Below are 21,276 nucleotides of genomic sequence, written 5' to 3' on the forward strand. Positions count from 1 at the left end.
TTTGCTCACCTTCAGCTGTACAACCTTATCGAGTGATGACAGATGAGCTCCAATACAAGATTAAGGTAAATATGACACTGCTGCCATAACAGCAAAATAAGAAGAGTCATTAAAAGGGCCTGAACTGACTTAAGAAAAAAGCACTATCTTCTTAAACAGGACAGCTATATTCCTCAAAATGTCATGATTTATTTAACCCTCATCAAAACATCACAGATACTTACTTTAGTAAGGTAGTGCATGAGATGAGCTCAAAGTGTGACGCTATAGTTAGCTTACTACAGGATAATAATGGATAAATGGCCGGGTCACTAAAGTGAAGATCCCCGTGGAAAGTTTCTCCGGCTGAGTTGCTGAACTTTTGTTTTTGACACCATTACTACAGGCATGCAGATCTAGATCTGCGGCTGTGCTGAATGCGATATGACTGTGATGATGAGGCGGCGAGCAGCGCTGCGCCCCACGCTGACTAACTGCATTTTAATATCTAAAATAAAATTATTCATGTTGGACTATCTACTGGCTGAAAGAAAATATTTTTGCCAATGCAACTCAAGTCTATTTCTTTTATCATGCTTAGTGCACACAACACAGAGAAAGTTTTTGATATCCATGTGTTTTCTATCATACAAATAACTCTATTCGGCTTGTTCATAGTTTTATTGTGGCCAGTCGCATTTACAAAACGCCGCCACTCTTCACATTAGGAGGAACAAAAGCAATGAGCTCACAGACTAATCTTTTTGTTTCAGGTTGTTTATAGTAAGGTGTTGTGTTATTTGCAGAGGCAATTTGAAGTTAGGTGGTCTATGAGTGTTAGAAGTGGTAAGCAGTCCTGAAAAAGTTTGAGAAATACTGTTTTAATCAATAACATTACATTTCCAAAATGTGATGTTTGGAGGAAGTTATGGTTCGCCCCTCTTGAATATGAAAACCGTCTTTTTGTGTGTACTTCATCTCATGTACACGTTCTGATGCAAGATCGCGTCGTGTCTCAATAGTACAGAAGGTCTTTGCTTCAGGGGCAGGAAGAGCAGAAATCTCACACTCCAAGAAGAAAAAACGAGGGGGAAAGAGAAAAGCCTGGCTGTCAGCATGTTCCCCGCTGCACCAAAGATTAAACAGCTTTCAGCACGTCAGCATGCACTTGGACTAACAAGTCTCTCCTTCTCCGTCTCTCCTCTGCACTGACACACACAATCCAACACACACGGGGAATGTCCTCAAATGTCTCCTTGATACGGGGGCTCTTCAGCGGAGGGAGAACAGCTGATAAGGAGGAGAGGGATGAAGGGCAGGCGAACAACAACGCATATCGCTGCCAGCACACCAAGAACCGCTTGTCCTCTTACCGTCTTTGTGCTTGAGATTTTGTCACACTTGAACGTTTCAGATCGTGAAACTAACATTAATATCAAACAAAGGCAACCTGATAAATACACAAAGCAGAGATTAGCTGTGCTAGCTGACCTGGCCTTACATGGAATCAAGTCATGAAGTAACTGTAGTTAGCTAAAGGGGAAATATTATGCACATTTTGGTGTTTCTATTTGGTTCTCAGATGATTCTAAGAGCGTTAACAAAAGCCCTAGCGAGGTTTTTTATTTGTAGAAAATTCTGCAGGTTTCTGAAATAATTTTCAGAATGTAGCGTCACAAATCAGAAGGCACTCCCTCTCACCTAGCAACCCAAACGAAGCCCAGCCCCTCACCTAGCAACCCAAATGAATCCCAGCCAGTCACCTAGCAACCCCAGCGGAGCCCAGCCAGTCACCTAGCAACCCCAGTGAAGCCCAGCCAGTTACCTAGCAACCCAAGCAGAATTCCAGCACATTTGGTCAGTTGGTTGTACAATGGCTGCTGGAGAAAACAATTATTTTGTTGTTGACTTACCACCCAGAAACCTCTTGCTGCACTCTTGTTGGCTGTGCAGGAGGCTCTACTAATGTTTTTCAAAGATGTATGTTTGCATAAATGCGCATCAAAAAACTAGTTTTTTTTAAAATTGTCATTTTTCCATTGGGTGAATTTACTTTCTAAGTAGAATACTTGTATGGTAAATGGAAACACAGCTATAGATAAACAAGAAACAAAGATTGATCTGTGTGAAGAGTGGAAACAAATCACAGAAATATCAGGTTTTTATGACAGTTGGCACGGTTGCATATAGCCCATATTCTAGTTCCCTACAGAATAAAAAGAAACGCACACACACACACGGAAAGTCATACTGCTGGGAGCAAAACTAATCCCTCTTCGCTTCACAGGTCATGGAAATGCTCTGAATTTACCAGCCATGACCCAAAAATACCTACTTTCACTGCCCTGATCGCACTCTGATTATACACATACGTACAATCCCTCTACATAGCAGCTGTAGCCAGTACTAACGAGCAGTCAATTAAAAGAAAACAGAGAGGAGCTTAGATTTCATTTTGTTGTCACTTCTTTCCATCCAGTGACATTGATGGTTGACTTTCGCTTACCTTTACACCTGTTTTCTGTCAAAACATTGGGGCGTCTTTTGCCAGTGCTGGTCTGATGCAAGAAACAAGCTAAACGTAGCTAGAAATAAATACCAGCAGCAATGTCTGTACTTGTGAAGCTAACAGGACAAAAACAACATTTATCGCGTCAGAGGCCTGTTTGAAGCAAACCGAGGTCAATATGTTGGGATTTTTATGCCACTGTGCTTGACTGATGCAAAAAAGCATCTGTGAGCAACATGAATGTTGATGAGGACTTCCCCATGAGGAACCAGGTTGGCCTTCCTCTTGTCACACATCAATTCATAATGCATCACAGACAGCAGCTCTTTTTGCTTCATTCTAGTTTACTGCTGCAATATGTATGAAGCTAAATCTCTGCCAACTGAGAGCGTACTCCTCTTTGTGTCGCTCGGAGGCCAGATTTCATAATTAGCACTAAGTTCAGGAAGGTTATGGTAAAAAATCCTGACATGGATTTGTGTTAAAAATGTTGACAGAGCTAAATTAAGATAGCCATGCTAATATGTTAGGCGTAAAACCCCACACAACAACTCTCTTACAGATCATCAGTAGAGAAGGTGCATAAATTAGCTAATCACCAACCGCTAGTGTTCAGACGATCACTTATTAATAATTACAAATTATAAATAAAGCCTGAAAACCTGAAACTGTAACAGACTGATTGTTATGTGTTGTGGTTTTTATGTTCCGTTCTTTGGTTCTTTCTTTGTGGATGCTCCTGATAAGACTTGAATGTAATTTCTGCTCTGCCGCCTAGTGGAGCTGTTGTCAGTCGGTTGCCATGGCAACCTAGGTGTGTGTGGCGTTATTTTCTCCTTGTTGTGACACGCTGCATCTGCTGTAACTTCTGTAACTTCAATAAATGACAAAAACTGGACTAATTGCCTTGTTTCTTCGCAGAGCATCAAAAATATTCATAAGAGTTACACAAGATATTAAAAAAACACTAATGTCTCCTACAGTGACAAGTTTGTAAAATTAAATTAGCTGTCCAGTATAAAAGAGAAATTAATTCCTTTCTTGTATCTTGACAGAAACCAAACTGTATAGACTTATATCTAGAGAGAACACAGGTATCGATTTTCTCAGCTAAGTCACGTTGTATAGAAATCTGATAAGAAATTAACTTTTTTGTGACAGATTCCCGTTCATTCGACTTTGGAATTGTTTCGTTTGTGCATCACTAGCTATAGCGGCTAATAGGCGCTATCCTGTCCAGTAAAACAGATGGCCCAGAACTCTTGTGGTTAACTTATGCTGCCACTCTTTTTAGAAAAAAGTAGCTTTTCTCTTCAGCGCTTTCATACATCTCATAATCCTTACTACTTTTTGAATGGCCCAAAACGCTACTTTTACACCTCCAGGCCTGCAGGTGGCACTAAACAAGGAGTATGGGACAAAAAGCCTCCATGTGAGATTAGTGGTAATCGGTGCTTTTCTAACTACTGCCACTAAACTTTAATATATGCTAATATGCTTCTTATTTATTGCTGAAGTCTTTCTACTTTGTCATTGTGTTAAAACACACTTATATGACCCAGACTTGCTTTTCTATTGGCGGCCACACTTACTGATTATTAATTAATCAAGTGAGTCTGATTAACATCTAATGGATACTATGGATGCTACATTCCCTCTTAGCTAGGCTAACTAGACATAGTGGACATTGCCTGGAATGTTGATTTATCAGCAGGCGAGAGCGTCAGGAAATGTTTATTTCTACACAGTGGCTGTTCAGATTGGGGAATTTGTAAAATTGCGATGTTTATATTTGCCTCTTCACATAATAGCCATCGTGTTTGTGAGTCAGTGGTGTCACTGCAGGAAATAAACAAACAAATCATCTTTTCTCCTCTAATGTTGACAGAGGGAGTACAGCCACAACCTGTGTTATTTTTCTCGTACAGATTTATGAAGGTTTAATATCAGAGTTTAATATCTTTCATATTTGTTATTTGATGGAAAATGTTTCTAGAAATCACGTGACATCATTCAGCTGAGTTATATGCCCAAAAGCTGAAATGTAGCTGCTGCCATGCAGCATAATAACCACAAAAAAGTATGTTTTAAGCATTTAAATCAGAATTTTAACTAAAACTGACAATGTTTAGCTTGGTGTTTCCAACTTCATCTTTGTTTTTGGTAATGCCTGGTTAAACTGACACACTTTTGGATAATAGCGACTGAATTTTTGTCCCAGTTGTTCAGTTTTATTGCTGAAGTTTTATGCTATTTGTACCTTAGAGTTGCTGTGTCTTTCCACTTTGTCAGCATCCTTTTCTTTCTTCTTCTCCTCTTTCTTCTTGTCACGCTCCTTCTGCAGTCGAGAAAGAAAATATTACTCCCCAGAAAATCAGAAAAGAAGTCAAAAGTTAAGATGGGAAAACGTAACTTGAGATTTAAGATTCCAAATCTAAAAAAAAAAAAAAAGAAATGTATATTGGAAATATTAAAATTTTACGTTTTCTACCTTGAATTTTCAATTTTATTGCAGGTAGTACAACCCTTAGTACCTTGAATGGCTCAAAACGCTACTTTTACACCTCCAGGCCTGCAGGTGGCGCTAAACAAGGAGTATGGGACATAAAGCCTCCATGTGAGGTTAGTGGTAATTTATAAACACACAAGAACAAAATGTGAGCAGCTGCTGTGGAACGTTTAGTGCAGTTCTGCAAACAAGAATATTAAATCTGCCATTGTTGATATATATGACATATTTGGGGTCATAGGTCAGGCTAAAAGTCAAGCTAACGTTTCAGCATTTTTACAAAAAGGTAACATTTTCAGTCTGGAATCCATTTTGTTTCCCCTGAAAACAAAACGTGTGGAAATGGAACACAAAAGGTTGCAAACTTTCCTGTTTTAGAAAAAAAACATTCCTGTGTGTGCAGAGCCTGAGTGGTGGTGAATAAAAATGCATGCCGCACTTCTCAGATTATTAGTTAATGTTTTTTTATATAGTTATTCTTAGGCTGTAATATTAAATTCAGTCTGAAATTACACTCTATGTTTATATATCACACAAATTTCAATTAAAGTTTGTGGTTGTTTATCTGGATCCCCATTAGCCGTTGCCGTGGCAACAGCTACTTTTAACTTTGGTCTAAATCATAAAAGCACTTTTTACTCCAGTCACTGTTAAAACAATTACACACACTTAATATAACATTAGGAACGTAGCATATTAAATTATTTAAAAATGTCCAATTATAACACTTTAGATAATAAAATCAAAAGGATTAGCTACATTAAAAAATATATATATAAAAGGGAGTTTAATGTTTTCATTCCTCTAAAAATAACACTTTTGTCCAGCGTTGTTGTTACATTATGGAGAGTAAAACAACCTTTTAAAGCATGCATTGTATTTACATTTTAAAAGTGATTATACAAAAAGACATTGAATAGTATAACATGACAAAATGTAAAAAAAATAAAATAAAAAAAGTTCAAGAGACATTAGCACCGTACATAAAGGGTTTAAGAATTCAGATTATTTATTTAATTACACTTCAACAAGCCACATAAGATAATTAAAAAAAAACACATCTTATGATCAATATTTGGTGTAAAAATAACACCATCAATTCGACTCCGATCATAATTAACATGCAATTTAATTACCCAGGAAAGCAAAATGAAGGCAGTTTTCTTCTAATGTCCATTATAAGGCCATATAGGCTGAAGCTACAGCATCACAAAGGTTTGCTGTACGTCACATCTAGAAGTAAACGTGCATCCCTAATGTGATATTAGTTCACTCAGTGTGCAGATTTAACACGCAGACATCATCCAGCAGGACAAAGCTGACGCACTTTTTCAGGTTAATGCTTCTGTGTGCTGCGTTATGTGCAAAGAGGCTGCAGGGTTTAGGTAATGGTTGCCAGAAAGGCTGCAGTTTAGCGAGCGTAGCCTATCATCTTGTCATTATAGCGACAATAACTCTCAGATGCCTCTGCTCTCCACTTGCTGCTTAGTTGCTGGTATTTATTTATGTGGAGAGGCTGATATTTCTGCTGGGATCCTGATGAACAGAGGTATGTTTGGATCAATATTTAAGAGGATGGGAATCAAACCAGACAAGGGAATCTGCTTTCACTGCAGCAGCTGCTGCAATTTTTCATCTTGAAATAATAGAATTTAAACCAGAAAATGAGGAAAATGCTCACAATGTGAAAATGTCTGACGACTTTATTGCTTAAATTTTTAAACTCTTGACTATTTTTCTCAGATATAAACAAGAAGCAGGAAAAATTATAGCAATTAAGCAGCTAATGTGCTATAAAAAGTATTTGTTCCTCTGAGAGATTTATTCTGCTTTTAAATTGTTCATATTTAATATCATTTTAATTTTATCTTTGTTTCACTGAGATCAAAGATCTGGTTTACAAAAGAGAAATGTTAAGACAAAACAAAATATGACACAAAAATAAAAAAGATTATACTTGTGTTGTAAATAACCTTAAATTATGCTTTTTGTACCTAAACCTTTTAATAAAAACAATTTATAAAATATGTGATGAAATTTAAAATGTATTTGTCTCTTTGCTAATTTTTTTCTACATCTGTTTTTTTTTGTCTCAATTTAATGCTTCAGAATAAACAAATATTGGATTTTATTTTTATTTTTATCTTTATTTATGCATGTTGTCTAATTGAAATGCAATATTTAATTTACAAGAGATCTGCTTTGATAAAAACAAACAAAAATAAATCAAATATTATATCTTTAACTATTACAGATAATCCTAATTAATACAAAATTCAGTTTTTAAATTTTGCTTTTTGTATCCTTGTTTAAATAAAAGTCATTTGAATTGAATTGAGATGATTTCTACAAAACTGGAAAGAATTTTCCACCAAAAAAAGAAAATTATCATTTAAAAACGTAATTTTGTGTTGACTGATTAATGATCTGAACTGACAGGCGTTGTCACGGTTTTGTAAACATCTATTAGAGAGTTTGAACATATTATCTCCAAACCTCTCTGCCCCGCTGCAGGTCTCTGACTCCATTAGCTGGGAGCTAATGATGCTAGCATTACCCAATTTGTTTGTGCAGCATTAGAAGGCCATTATGCTCCTGTCTGATCGCCTCTAATAAAACAGAAAACTGCAGCGGCGTTTACTCCTTCACAAATAATGTTGACTAACACCTGAACGCTGCCGTTTTCAATCAGTTTCTGTCTATTTAGCCAGCAGAACCCAGGAAAACGGACCATGTGAATATGACTAAATAAAAGCATCAGCAGACTTCAAAAAGTAAGAATGGAATCAGGAATTCGTGAAACTAACTATCAGCACAACTGATATATGAAACAACTTATGGACTAAACACAATTCACATAAAACTTATGAAACAATATTTTAGTAGTCGGGGTAAGAGGGACAAGAGTTGAACTCTAACCCTCCTCTTAGTCTAAAGCTGCAACACAGCAAGGAGAGATAAACTTTTTTGCAGGATAAAGAAGAAACCCAAACCTCTGATCTGGTCTTGTCAGCCTGGGAGGACGGCGAGGTGGAAGGAGCAGCCGCTTCAGCTTTCTGCGAAAGACAGAGAATCGGCTGTTAGACATGAAGACGAGAAAAAGAAAAAGAAAAAAGGACAGAAGATTTAGACGAGCATGGCAAAGGGCATGGTGAGAAGAGAAAAGTGGAGCAGAGAGTTAATTAGGAGTAAAGGAGGATTTGCTTCTTGTACACAGTAGTGAGTCTTGAGTCCTAAAAGTTACGGAGGCTTTATTAGCCGCCGCTGACCTCTGGGAAAGACTGAGCATGGCTGGACCTTTGTTCTGGTTGTTTCACCAAGCAGCAGATTTCTGAAGTCATAACAGAGTTTAAAAGCAGAAAAAAGCTTTTTTAGATCAGCGATTCTCAGGCCGAGGATCATTTACCCCATTTAACAAACACTTTCAGACCAGAAATATTCCCACGAAATGTTAATGTTAAAATGCAGTTAGTCAGCGTGGGGCGCAGCGCTGTTCACCTCTCAACCCTAACCCTTAACACCTAAAGTAAATTATTTTATTTTATGTTAAAATGCAGTTAGTCAGCGTGGGGCGCAGCTCTGTTCACCACCTCGCCAACATTATATCGCTTTCAGCACGGCCACAGAGATCTGCATGTCTGCAGCATCATTATAATGTTCAAAAACATGTTTTGCAACTCGCTCTGAGAAACTAGTATTTCCAGGTTTTCTTTTTAGTGACCCCGTCTTAGGCCATTTACCCGTTGTTATTTTTAAACACAATCGTTTGGTAAGCTAACTGTAGCGTTGCACTTTGAGCTCACATCACAGCAAATAAACGTACGTTTACATGCAGTACCACATGGGCCAGTAGGGGGTGCACACAGACCACAGCTTGCAAGGACACAGAGGCAAATCGTACCCACGTTTTGGTCCTGCACAAAAATCATGGATGATCTAGAAAAGTCGATTTTGGGTCTTAAACTCCAACAATCCGCCATGTTATTATTGCTCGGAGACGTTTTTGAGGCATTGAAGATGAGTGACAAATACTTATTAAATATCTTCAGTAATGCAGCCAAAAAAATTGGTCACTCGAAAGTGGCTTCAACCTGATCCACTGATGTTACAGGACTGGTTGGATCTGATGGAGGAAACCCACAAAATGGAAACATTCACACCGAGACTGGAATCTGAACTTTACTATAAAAAATAAAAAAAAGATGGTGGAAATGGGTTAGATTTCCTGAGAACAATCAGTGACGTAGGTCTCAGACTTTTAAATTATTTATGCTGCTTCAAAAATTGGAAATTAAATCTGAAAGTTGCTTCATACCTGTAACTATGTCTGTCTTTGTTAGAAATTAAGTATTGCCTCATGTTGACAATTGTTCTGTGTTTGATAAAAATGGAAAGCGACCAATAAAAACTCAGCTTCAGAAAGAGAAGAAAGAAGGAAAAGCAACCAGACGGCACGAGTTCTTCAAACAAACACAGGAAAACCTCCAGGGTTCGTCTATAAACAAAAACACAGAACATCTGGCGAGTTTAACAGTTTATCCACCTATACTTGGTTTACTAATTTATAAGGGAGAATATTAGTTAACAAGTAATTAGTGTTTCATCATCATTTAGACAGAAATAAATGCTATTCTCCTATAACCATATTGCAATTCAAAATGTTTTTACCTTACACATTTAGTTTTTTTCTTATTTATGGTGGTTTTAAAACGGTCTTTTTGTGTCTGTATTCATGTTTTAGTTCACTTTAGTTTAGCCCAGTGGTGCCCAAAGTGGGTCCTGGAGGCCCGGCATCCTGCATGTTTTAGTTCTCTCCCTGGTTTAACGCACTTGGATCAAATGATGGCTCGTTAGACGGCCTGAGGAACATTGACAAGCTGAAAAGGTTGTTGCTACCACCAGGGAGAGAACTACAACATGCAGGATGCCGGAGCTAGAGGACAGACTTTGGACACCCGTTTTAGCCCTTCATGGTCCTTTTGATATTATTTGAGGTATTTAGTGTAGTTAGAATTATATTATTGTTTTCCTTATTTTCAGTCCTTTATAGTGTTTCTAGTTAGGTTAATTCTTTAGTTAAGGTTCTGTCATCGTTTGTCTGGGTCCATCTCAAGCCTTCTTTAATGACTATAGTTTAATTGTATTTTATCCTTCTAGTCATTTCTTATTTCAGCCTTGCTGCAGTGTTTCTAGCAATGTTTATTTCTTAATTTTATCACCCTAGGTTCAGTTGTTCTTCCATGTTCAAGTGTGTGTATATGTGTACACAAATGATCACACACATATATATATATCTCCTTTAGTAATTCTAGTTAGATTTTTTCTTTGTTTAGATCTTCACCGCGTTGCTAGTGGTTACCTTTGTTATCCCTCGTGTCTCCTGTTTCATTGTGGTTTGGATTTCCTTGTTTTCCCTGGATTTTGGATTTAGTTTTGTTTAGTTTATTAAAAATAACATCTTCATAAAGTACATCCACTGCCTGCTGCGTTTGTGTCCACCACCACACCACATCATGACACAAACCAGATGAAAGAGCCCATCTTTAAATAATTAAATAATTAAACAATAAAGATGACGTACATTTTATGAAATAGATCACACTTTAAGTAAATATTTGTTGTAGTTAACATATTTCAGGTAAGTAAACATGTAATGAAATAGATCCAGTCCTAGAATTTCATGTAATTGAACATTACAGGTTACAAATGTGCTTATCATCTGAGGTAATACATTTTATGAACTTTTTAAAAAATACATTTTTAAATATAAATTTGGTTAAAAAATAAAAAAAAAAGGGGTCACAATGAAATAAAAATATGCCTCATCTATATGGTCTAGTAGAATAATTTCACTCAGATTTTGAGTTAATGGAGCACACGATTTGGAAGCTATTGAAGAAAACATTTAATATTTAAAATATTGAATATGACAAACATTTTATAGAGGATAGTGTGCCTCGTTTAATAGCTTGAATTACCACTTTTTTGTATTAGTTGGTCACAAGACAAAGCATTTATTTACAGGAGTGTTTGGAAATTGACGGTCCCTATGTGAACCTCCGAGCGCTTCAGGAGGCATCGGTAGAGAACAGCTGGCCGAAATTAGCCTTCATAAATCGGATCAACCTTGAGCTGAACGTCCCTTCCTCCGCGGAGGGCGAATATCCAGTAACCAATTTGCAAAACAACTTCGCTGCGGCCGTTAATACCATAAAAACACCGGTGTTCTGACTAGTTTGTTTTGGTCTGTGCGCTGCAAACATGGCGCCGAGTGACGTAAATGTCATACGCTGTGACGTCAGCTCCAAAGCTCTATGGGAAATTTTAACCCAAAGGGGGCAGCACTGAGACTGTTTTAGGTCAAATATTGCAGATTTAAACTAGTTTTTGACAGAAATGTCAACATTTGCAAAGTAACAAGATAGTAACACCCCTAAGGTCCAATTTATACATTTTATCTTAAAAACGTTAATTTGGGGTTTAGCTACTCCTTAAAGTGAACTGAAAGCATGTTGTAAACGAACGTACAGAAATCAGAACAAGGAGAACCAAGATCAGAAGGAATAAAAAAGGCAAAAAAATAAAAGATATTTGAACCTTAATAATGCTGATCAGAGCAGCCCACACTCATTGACATTATAGTGCAAAACGTCGTCCTTCTGGTCCAATGTCAGGCAGCAAAGCTCACAATGTGGCTCTGCACATACAGAGGCAGATGAATAAAGGATAAGGAGGAATAACTAAAGACTTTAGGGAGAGACGGAAAGAACAAAGTAAGGAAAGGTTCATTTTCATTTCTCCATTTGCATGCACGGCACTTTCATGTTCAGGACACTCCGGAGACTTCAAACCAAGTAAGTGAAAAGCGCTGCTAATGCTTTCAGCCGCCTAGTGCCCACAAAATCCTTCATAAAAGCAGGTGAGCAACAAGAAATGAAAGCACTACCATCATTACTGCCATTCTCAATCTGTCGCCGCGACCCGCACTGATCCACTCCCATCAGCCGCTGCGGCGCAGAACTTCCTGCAGCTCTTCTGCTGACAGTTAACAGATTTAACTTCTGATGCAACCGTGCCCCTGTCTGCATCTCGCTCCTATTTATGTTTTACCGTCTGGGTGTTTGCTCCATTTCTCGATGCATCGCGGCTTCCCGGGAGATTTTCGCCTTGTCTAGCTTAAGCTCCTTCTCAACTGCGCGTTTCAAAAATGTGCCAAGAGTTTTAAGGTCAAAAGGACGGAAAAACAGAACAGAACCGTGTAAAAAGCATAGAATTTCATAGTGATTTCTAGAAGATAAGAAATGATTTTGATACAAATACAAGATAATTTTTTATCACACAAAACTGGAAGATATTTTTCTGCTCTTCAAATAATCAGTTTATTCAGTTTTATCAAAAAACCTGGGCAAAATTAATACACCATTTTGTTTGTATTGCGATCAATGATAATCTTACTAATACCGTTTGCCTTGACCTTTAACCCCAGATGAAAACAAGGCAAATACTGAATAAAATGAATTTGGAAAAACTAAAACTACAGTTAAAAGTAGATCGAATTCGAAATGGTTTGTGTCCAGAATGTGAAAGATAAATTGTTCAATATTAATTGGTTTTGACCTAATTATGGAAGTTAAAATTTTAGTAATATTGCAATAAATCATATTTTTTACTCTTAACTAGAAAGAAGTCTCCATTATAAAATTGCTGTGCATTTTTCTTAGTGTCAGAAGTAAGCAAATAAAAACTTATTTTCATGATAAATTGATAATTTCCATTCTGATTATAAATTTTTTTTCAAGGGAAGATTTCATAATTCATTTTATTTATGGTTTTAATTGCATGTAGATTTTTATTTCTCTTTTATTTGTTGTTATTTTGGATATTTAAAATATCTTCCAGTTTCTGTGTTTAATGTTCTTTAAAAAAAATGTAAGTTTATTAAGCATTCACAGGACGAACTTCCATCATTATCCCATTACGTGAAAACGATCATCATTTCTCGCAATAATTGTTATCATTTCTATATAGTTAGAAATTTTTAGCAATGACTCTGATGTCTTATAAGCTCTAACAAATGACTGAATGTCTTGAATCAGAAGCCTCTTTACTTTCTCCTGCTGCAGATAAAAAAAACACCTTTTGTCCTCTAATGCCAAAACCAGAAACATTTCCCAAAATAGGTGATCCAGCAAACATCAGTGCTCCTCCTCTCTAAAGGCCCTCAGGCAGAAAACTAATGCTGACTACTGAGGGCAGGACACAGAAACGTTTTCATCTTTCTCCATTTACATCCGTCTCCCTCATCAACTGTAAAGGCATCAAACACTCTCGCTGCCTGTGGTGCTGAATTCACAACATTTTCCACTCTCTTCTCTGGCTCTGTTGGGGTCTTTTCGGGCTTTACCCCGCTCCCCGTTTATGTTTCCTCCTCCTATTTTTTAGACTTCAGAGCTGCAGGAGATGTGAGGCCGGCTGCAGACATGCAAAGACGATAAAGACGAAGAAGCTGGAGGGTGAGGAGAGACGAAAAGAAGAGCAGAGAACAAGACGACGGTTGAGTTGAACCGAGACGGAATAGATTTTAGGAGTAAAGTAGGGAAAGAGTTTACAGGTATTGACCCTTTTCACGTGACGTCCGTCATGGACTCCGCCCATGACGGACATCAAAACAACCAATTCGTTCCAATACAGCCAGTCTAAAAACATCTGTAACCTAATAACGCTTTTATTTAGTCGATTTCACTTTAAAAATGGTCATAGTATGCTGCGCAGTCGGCTGCACAAACAGAGATGGATGCAAACCAAACGTGTAATTTTATTTTATAACTTTTAATGAGGAAAGATGCCATGGCGATGGATATCAGCCGTCAATCATAATGACTGTCAGCCCTAAGCTAGCCGTTTCCAACTTTTGTAAATCCCGCCGTCTATGAGCCCCAACCAGGTGTGTTAAATTCACAGACAAATTAGCTCGACTTGAGCAAGTAGAAACCACAAATAAACTGGTAAAAACAATTTCAGTCGCTCTTTTCAATACTCCCATCCCTCACTTCCAGCTAACGGTCGCTTAAATTCTGCAGCACATCTACATGTTAAGGTTGTAAAAGTCAAGCTAGCATAGCTTACCAACTTCCCTCTTACTCACTATTTTTTTTTATTAAAACTTTTCACTGACCTGTAGGATGTGATCCCCTTGGACCTTGTTATCTTTTCATAATGTTGACAATTACTAGCAAAGCACTTTTTCTTTAATATATCAGCCGTACATTTAAGATGTAGCGCATTATGGTGACAACTTGAAAGCTAAAACCAATGGTGGTCATCGTCGGTGAGCTGGAGGGCGTGACGCCATGTTGCAACGTGTCTATAAATCTAAAAAAGGCGCCTCCTCCAATAACCTCGGCGATAACAGAAATAGTATATAAGCACTCATGTAAAAGGCAGAAAAACTCAGAAGTGCTCTGAGAAAAAAACTCTCTCGCTGCAGGTCCTTTAATGTCCGCCGATGTCAGAGGATTGGCAGTTAACAAGGTTGCCAGGGCCGAGGCTGTGGACGCAGCAGGCGGGACAGTTCAATGACTAACGCAGACAAATAAGGTTGAAAATAAGCAAAGTCCCCCCCCCGAGGCAACTCCGCTGCTCTCTTGTGACATTTTTAGGCCAATCAGTGGAGTCATCACAGAGGGTTGGCAAGATGCACTCTGAAACAAGACGCACACACACACAGCTACTAATTCACCCTTGACACAACAATGAACCGACGCTGCAGGAGCAGGGAAATGGAGAGCATGCACTCATGTACTTCGGCATGAATAAAGTCCTCCGAGCTTCTATTATCTGCTTTACCGTGATTCATCTGGAAACGGAGCCGCCGAAGCATGAAGCAAACACGCACACAGCATAAAATATCTGGAGTCATTCATTTCAACGAAAAACAAACTTGTTCTGCACAAAAGTTTTGAAATTAAATGTACAGGAAAGTCTGACTCATTTTTCTGAGGATGACCATGTTTGGTAATAATCACATGACCCAGAGATCCAATCAGAACCTGGCATTTAAATCTCCACTTCAATGGTTCTCATATTTATAATCTATATTTAGACGATGTAAATATAAAGCTTTATTTTCTCAAACAGCTACATAAGATTTCTGCCTCCTCCGCACAGCATTTGTGTCCTCAGAGATGTAATCATAATTATTTGGGTCAATATTGGAATCTTTTTTATTTAAAATTAATTTTCAATAAATTTTGAAAATCTGTACACTTGAAAAACATAAAAAATTATTTGAACAAAGTTTTCCTTTACTTAGGAACTTGCAAAGTTACAACAAAACAATAATTATTTACTCCAGAATCAACATTAACAAGCTCAACAAACCAAAAAATACAACAGAAATATGGTAATTTTAGTGCAGCGATTAAATTAAATAAAGAAATTGTTTATTTACGTCCAGACCCGCCTATAAGAGGATTAGCCAAGGATCATGCACAAAGGTTGTTGGTAATCGCTTAAAAAAATAAATAAAATAAAATAATAGATGTGGTTTCAAAAGCCGTTAAAAATGCAGCCAAGTGGCTAAATTGTCAATTGTGGCCAGAAAATGGAGACTTTTCAAAATAAGAGCATACTTGGCAAGCTAATTTGCCAAAAAAAAAATTTCTGAAACTGCAAAAAGATACATTTCATACATGAATTTTGTTTTTAACGCTAAAATTGATTAATTTCAAAGCCTTAGCACCCATACAGTGAACTGTTGTCTGTGAGTTTCACTTTTACAACTAAATTACAGAAATTAATCGACTTTCATTATATTTTATAGCACAATTTTAGAAGTTAAAATGTACTATTTCATTGACTGTTCAGAAAAATATCAATCAGCAGCACTTTACGACAATTCACGGGAAACTTAATAGTGGTATTGTAGTTTCTGTTTTGACTGATAAAACAATACAATAAATCAGAACAAATGTAAAGTATAACTAACTTCAAATGATTATTTTTTCCAGATATAGTGTCTAAAGGGTCCTAGAGGTGCCAACTTTATGTTTCTGTGCAAATTTTGATTCGCCAAGGACAAAGCAGAGCTGCAGGCCGAAATGTCGCCATAAAAACAAAATCACAACAGCGACAAAAAACCGCACTAGATTAGTCGCTGGTCCTTTTTTGAAAACAAAAACCTGCTAGAGGGTCTGAAAAGTTGTTAAATACAAAGACAAAACTGATAAGTTGGCAACAGTACGTCTTTCTTCCTGCCCTCTGCTCTGTTTCAGCCCCTCACTCTTGGCCACGCCCTTCTGTCTCCAGGCTCCACCCCCTTGCCCCTCTGTCTCTAGGCTCCGCCCACTTCGGTGGAATTTTTCAAAACATTTCAGTTAAATCACAACTTTTACTGTTATAAAACCAGACAGCCTGAGTCATTATTCGACTCCCAACTCAAACTGCAGCCGTCGTCCGCCCTCTCCTCTCCCTTCACCATCTGTGTGAAACTACTTATAGTGGTAATGAGTTGTTTTTAATAATCAATTTGCATATAAAAGCAAAGACGCGCGTGTGGGCAACCCAAACACGTCCCGGATCACAGTCTGGCTGCTGGCGACGCCTCAGAGAAACACAGAAGAAGAGAGAGAGATTTCTCTGATGGTGTTCATCAGTTTCACAGCCTTTGCTGAGTTCGATTTAAAGTGTTTCCAGATTTTTTCCCCGTTTGTTTTCTGGCTCCCAGCAGATGCAAATTGAAAATCTGGGAGTAGGAAATATAATTATTAGTGTGACTCCATGCATTGTTGGGTAAAATAGAGACACAAAGGATTAAAAAATAATATTTTAGATATATTTTGAGCTGAACATCATAAATAAAACATTTATTTTTCTCTCATTATGCCATGTTTGGTGGATTTGACCTACCTTAAAGTAAAAAAGCAGACTCCTGATTATTATGTCTTAAAATCCTGTAGGTAATCCCACAGGATGATGCAGCCACCACCATGTTTCACTGTGGCTATGTTGTTTCAATGCTGTTTAGTGTTGATGATGGGCCAAAAATACAAATACAGCTAAAAAAAAACATGAAAAAGTTCAACATTTTCTGTCACTCACTTTAGAAACTAAAACTCATATTCTGCATAAATTAATTACACATAAAGTGAAATGTTTCAAATCTTTATTTCTTGTCATTTTAATTATGTTTTCAATGTTTTCCTGAGTAGTTTTGGTCTCATCTTTATATCAGTTTTTGAGAAATATTCCAAATATGGACGCCTGTCTATTTTCCAGTATTTCATACCCTTCTCCTGACTGATACCTTTGTGAAAGAAGACACTTTGTAAAATGTCTGCAAACTATGACTTGGCGAAATGATCAATGTTGCTGAACTCAACAACACTCAAGTTGCTTCAACAAGATATTAAAATAATGGTTTGCAAACTATTCCAAGTTGCTGATTGCCATTTTTTACAGTTTTCCTATTGAACAGAATGTGTTAAATTAAAGTTGGAACACTCTTCCTTCACGAGACTCTGAGTCTAAACACACAGAATTACTCTAAAAAGACTGAAAACAGTTTCAAGGGTCATCATTAACTGGGTTTGTAAAGTCTTGGCATCAGTTCAGTTTGTGCAGTAATCAGGCCGGAAAGAGCTTTCACTGCCTTTACAGGGATTTAAAACCAGAAAATGTCATTACTGTAATGGATCTAAAGAGGTCAGCAGCACCAAAAGCAAACAGTTTGTTGAGGGCAACATCAAGTCCGATGAAAGCAAAATTCAGCAAATGAAAACGGCAAATGACAGTTTCCAGTGCAAATATCTTACTACACTTGAAATAAGACAACACTAACTTAAAAGTAACTTTGTAGCAAGATTTAAAAGCTTGTTTTAAGTAAATAATTACTTAATATTGAGGAGGAAGCACTTGTTCTGTTGGAAGATTATTTCACTTATAACAAAGGAGTCAAACTCATTTTCATTTTGGGCCAAATCAAGATCATGAAGGCTCTTAAAGGGCCGGTTGCGCCAGAATGTATTGATAAAACCTTATCACAAACTGTTAAAATATCAATGAATTCTTAAAATTAAATATTATTGAACATCTTTTCAGTCCCTCCAGGATTTAGTGATACATTTTGTGACTTTTTTTTTTTTGTAATAAAAAATAAAGTATTTGTGATACTAATTTTTAAATATTTGCGCTTATTTATGACGGTTAATGTGACTTTTTATAACTTGCTGTATAGATGACAGACTATTATCTGACATCAGTTAAAGCAGAGGCAGATGTTTAGTACAAGTAAAGTTTTTGACAATTTTTGAGAAAAGTCTGTAATAAACTCCCAACTGTATATTAGCACTAAAAATGTGTAGATTTGTTGATTTTGTGTGAAATTCCATGATAATTCTCCAGAAACTGGAGGGACTGATTGATATAATTTAGTAGTAAACAGATAAAAACTGAATTCATTTGACTGATTACATAATATTTGAGCACATTTAGTGTTTAGTCTTGAATCTAGAGGGCCACATAAGAAGCTATGGCGGGCCGGATTTGGCCCACGGGCCTCGAGTTTGACACACATGACTTATAACTTCATTTTTAAAGTTAATTTGGAACAAGCAATTTTTCATTGTTTAAAAGGAATTATTTACTTAAAACACGTGCATGTAAATTGCTGAATAGTTACTTTTAAGTTAGTTTGTCTTATTCCAAGTGTACTAAGGTATTTGGAATAGAAACTAGACAAAAACACCAAAAGAAGCAAAATATCTCAGTCATTCACAATCTAATTTCAAAGTTTCAAGAAGTTCTGAATGATTAAGAATTACAAATATTTCATTATTTGGAGTTTGCTTTGAATAAAAAATACGTGGAAGTTGATTTCAGCTCAGCGAGGTGGGAGATTTTCAACAAAGGAGGAGCTAGAAAAGCTACAGGGAAGGAAAAAGTTGTCATTTTACATAAGGATGATTTCTGTCCTCTGCCTATTTGTGCCTCTACCAGCCCCACAGCTACCAGTACAGCCCAGATTACATAAAACAGCCTCCAACCACTGCAGCTGTAACAATAACATGTAGTGACTGAAAATGGAGAATACGACACGAGCTGGTGATACTCACTGAGGCTGCGGCCAAGGCCTCCTGGTCGTAGTACTTCTTCCTCTCGTATTTGTCCCGGATGAAAACTTCCACGGCTCTAAAGCTTGGAGTTAAGGACTGGAACGGAAAACAAGTCAACCGCAACGCAAAAAAACAAAATCTTACCAACCATTTCTGATGATAAAACTTCTCAGTTTGGTGCTTTGGTCTCAACTAGCACTTCTTTTGAAGGACAACTCCAGGGTTAAATTTTAATTAGAAATAAAATGCATTGATTTATGAGAATAAGTTCTTGCATTATTAAGCAATCACCACTATATTACTTGAAAATGGTCTCAAAACCACATTATGGTTTATTACCATACCATACCAACTTTATTTATAAAGCACTTTAAAACAACCACAGCTGATACAAAGTGCTGTACATTAAAACACAGCATAATAAAAAAAATAAAAACTCTTACAGTTTAAAAACAAAAACATACACTCTAAAACTAGATCCCGCAGGAGTTAAAAGCCAAGTAAAATAAATGGGTTTTAAGACGAACTTTAAAAGTGGACAGTGAAGGGGCCTCTCTGACCTGCAAAGGCAAGTCATTCCATAACTTAGGACCTATGACAGAGAAAGCCCTGTCCCCTCTGAGCTTCCTCCTGGATCTCGGTACCTCCAAGAGCAGCTGATCTGCTGACCTGAGTGACCGATAAGGTACGTAGGGGTGAAGAAGCTCAGAGAGGTAAGCCGGGGCAAGATTATGCAGCGATTTAAAAACAAACAAAAGAATTTTAAAATGAATCCTAAAATATACAGGCAGCCAGTGAAGTGAGGCCAGGACAGGGGTCACATGCTCCCTCTTCCGAGTTCCTGTCAAAAGTCTTGCAGCTGCATTCTGAACCAGCTGCAGACGTGAGAGCAGCGACTGACTGACTCCCAGATAAAGTGCGTTACAGTAATCCAGTCGAGTCGAGATAAAAGCGTGGATCACTGTTTCAAAATGTTGCCTGGAAAGAAAAGATTTCACTGATGCCAATCGCCTTAAATGATAAAAGCTGGACTTAACCACGGCTCTGATTTGGCTGTCCAATTTAAAATCACTGTCCACCTTAAAACCAAGGTCCGTAATAACATGTTTAAAATATACCTCCAAAGGTCCAAGGTCAACAGAGGAGGACTCAGAGGAGCCACTGGGTCCAAACACAATCACCTTTGTTTTGTTTTCATTACAATTTAAAAAGTTCAAGGCCAATCAAGATTTAATATCACCAAGACATGCCAGGAGATGTTTGATAGAGTGGACATCCTTCTGCTTCATGGGCAAATAAATCTGACAATCATCAGCATAACAATGAAAAGAAATCCCATGTTTCCTAAGGATAGAACCCAGAGGCAATAAATAAAGAGAGAAAAGCAGTGGGCCCAGAATTGAGCCCTGCGGGACACCATAAGTCATTGAAACAGCAGATGATTCAGAGTCACTAATTTTCACTGAAAATGTTCTCTCCTCTAGGTAAGACTGGAACCATTTAAGAACAGTGCCATCAATACCAACAATGTGGCAATAACTTCTAGGACAATTTATCGTCTTATTGACTTAAAACTCCTATAACCTGCTGAAAAGTTACTTGTACGTTAGTTTTGTCTTATTTCAAGTGCAGTAAGATATTTGCACTAAAAACTAAAAACAAGTAGCTTCAGAAAAGTGTTAACAATATGATCTCATCTCAAACTTGGTGCCAAACAGAGTTAATAAGAATTTATAACATTCTGATTAACTTCAGATGGTTACACACAGATCGAATGATTTGTTTGAGCCATTGATTTCAAGATTGAGAGATTTAAGCTCTTCTTGGAAATGGTAATTTATATTTGTTGGGTCCCCCCCATGCTCTCTGCTACACTGTACCTAGCATCACCAGTGCTATAGCTAGCATACTGTGCTATGCTAGCCACAGTGTAGCTAGTATGCTGTGGTATGCACTGCAGCTAGCATAGCATTGGTGCTAGTACATTACCAGCTAGCTAGCATAGAATTGGTAGTAGCTAGAATACTGTGCTAGCATGCAGCTAGCATAGCTAGTTAACCTGAAGAAATCAAGCTCCTCTGTCCTCTTTAGTGCTGTCAATAATGGTTGTGTATATGCTGCTCATACCCAAACCCCTTTCTATCTGCTACGCTGCAGCTGGTTCACCA

The 21,276-nt window shown here is 37.4% G+C and overlaps 1 protein-coding gene across 1 annotated transcript in view; it reads right to left on the bottom strand.

The window, feature by feature from the left end:
* Positions 1-21,276, bottom strand: part of LOC103477312 (stromal membrane-associated protein 1) — a 79,029-nt gene that overhangs the window by 43,471 nt on the left and 14,282 nt on the right. The window contains exons 4-6 of the mRNA XM_008430360.2: positions 19,109-19,184; positions 7,991-8,053; positions 4,749-4,826 (exon numbers count right to left, since the gene is read on the bottom strand). Coding sequence (XP_008428582.1) covers positions 4,749-4,826; positions 7,991-8,053; positions 19,109-19,184 — 217 coding nt within the window. The remainder of the gene's footprint in view (positions 1-4,748; positions 4,827-7,990; positions 8,054-19,108; positions 19,185-21,276) is intronic.

This window comes from Poecilia reticulata, linkage group LG15 (assembly GCF_000633615.1).
Source record: "Poecilia reticulata strain Guanapo linkage group LG15, Guppy_female_1.0+MT, whole genome shotgun sequence".
Taxonomy (NCBI): domain Eukaryota; kingdom Metazoa; phylum Chordata; class Actinopteri; order Cyprinodontiformes; family Poeciliidae; genus Poecilia; species Poecilia reticulata.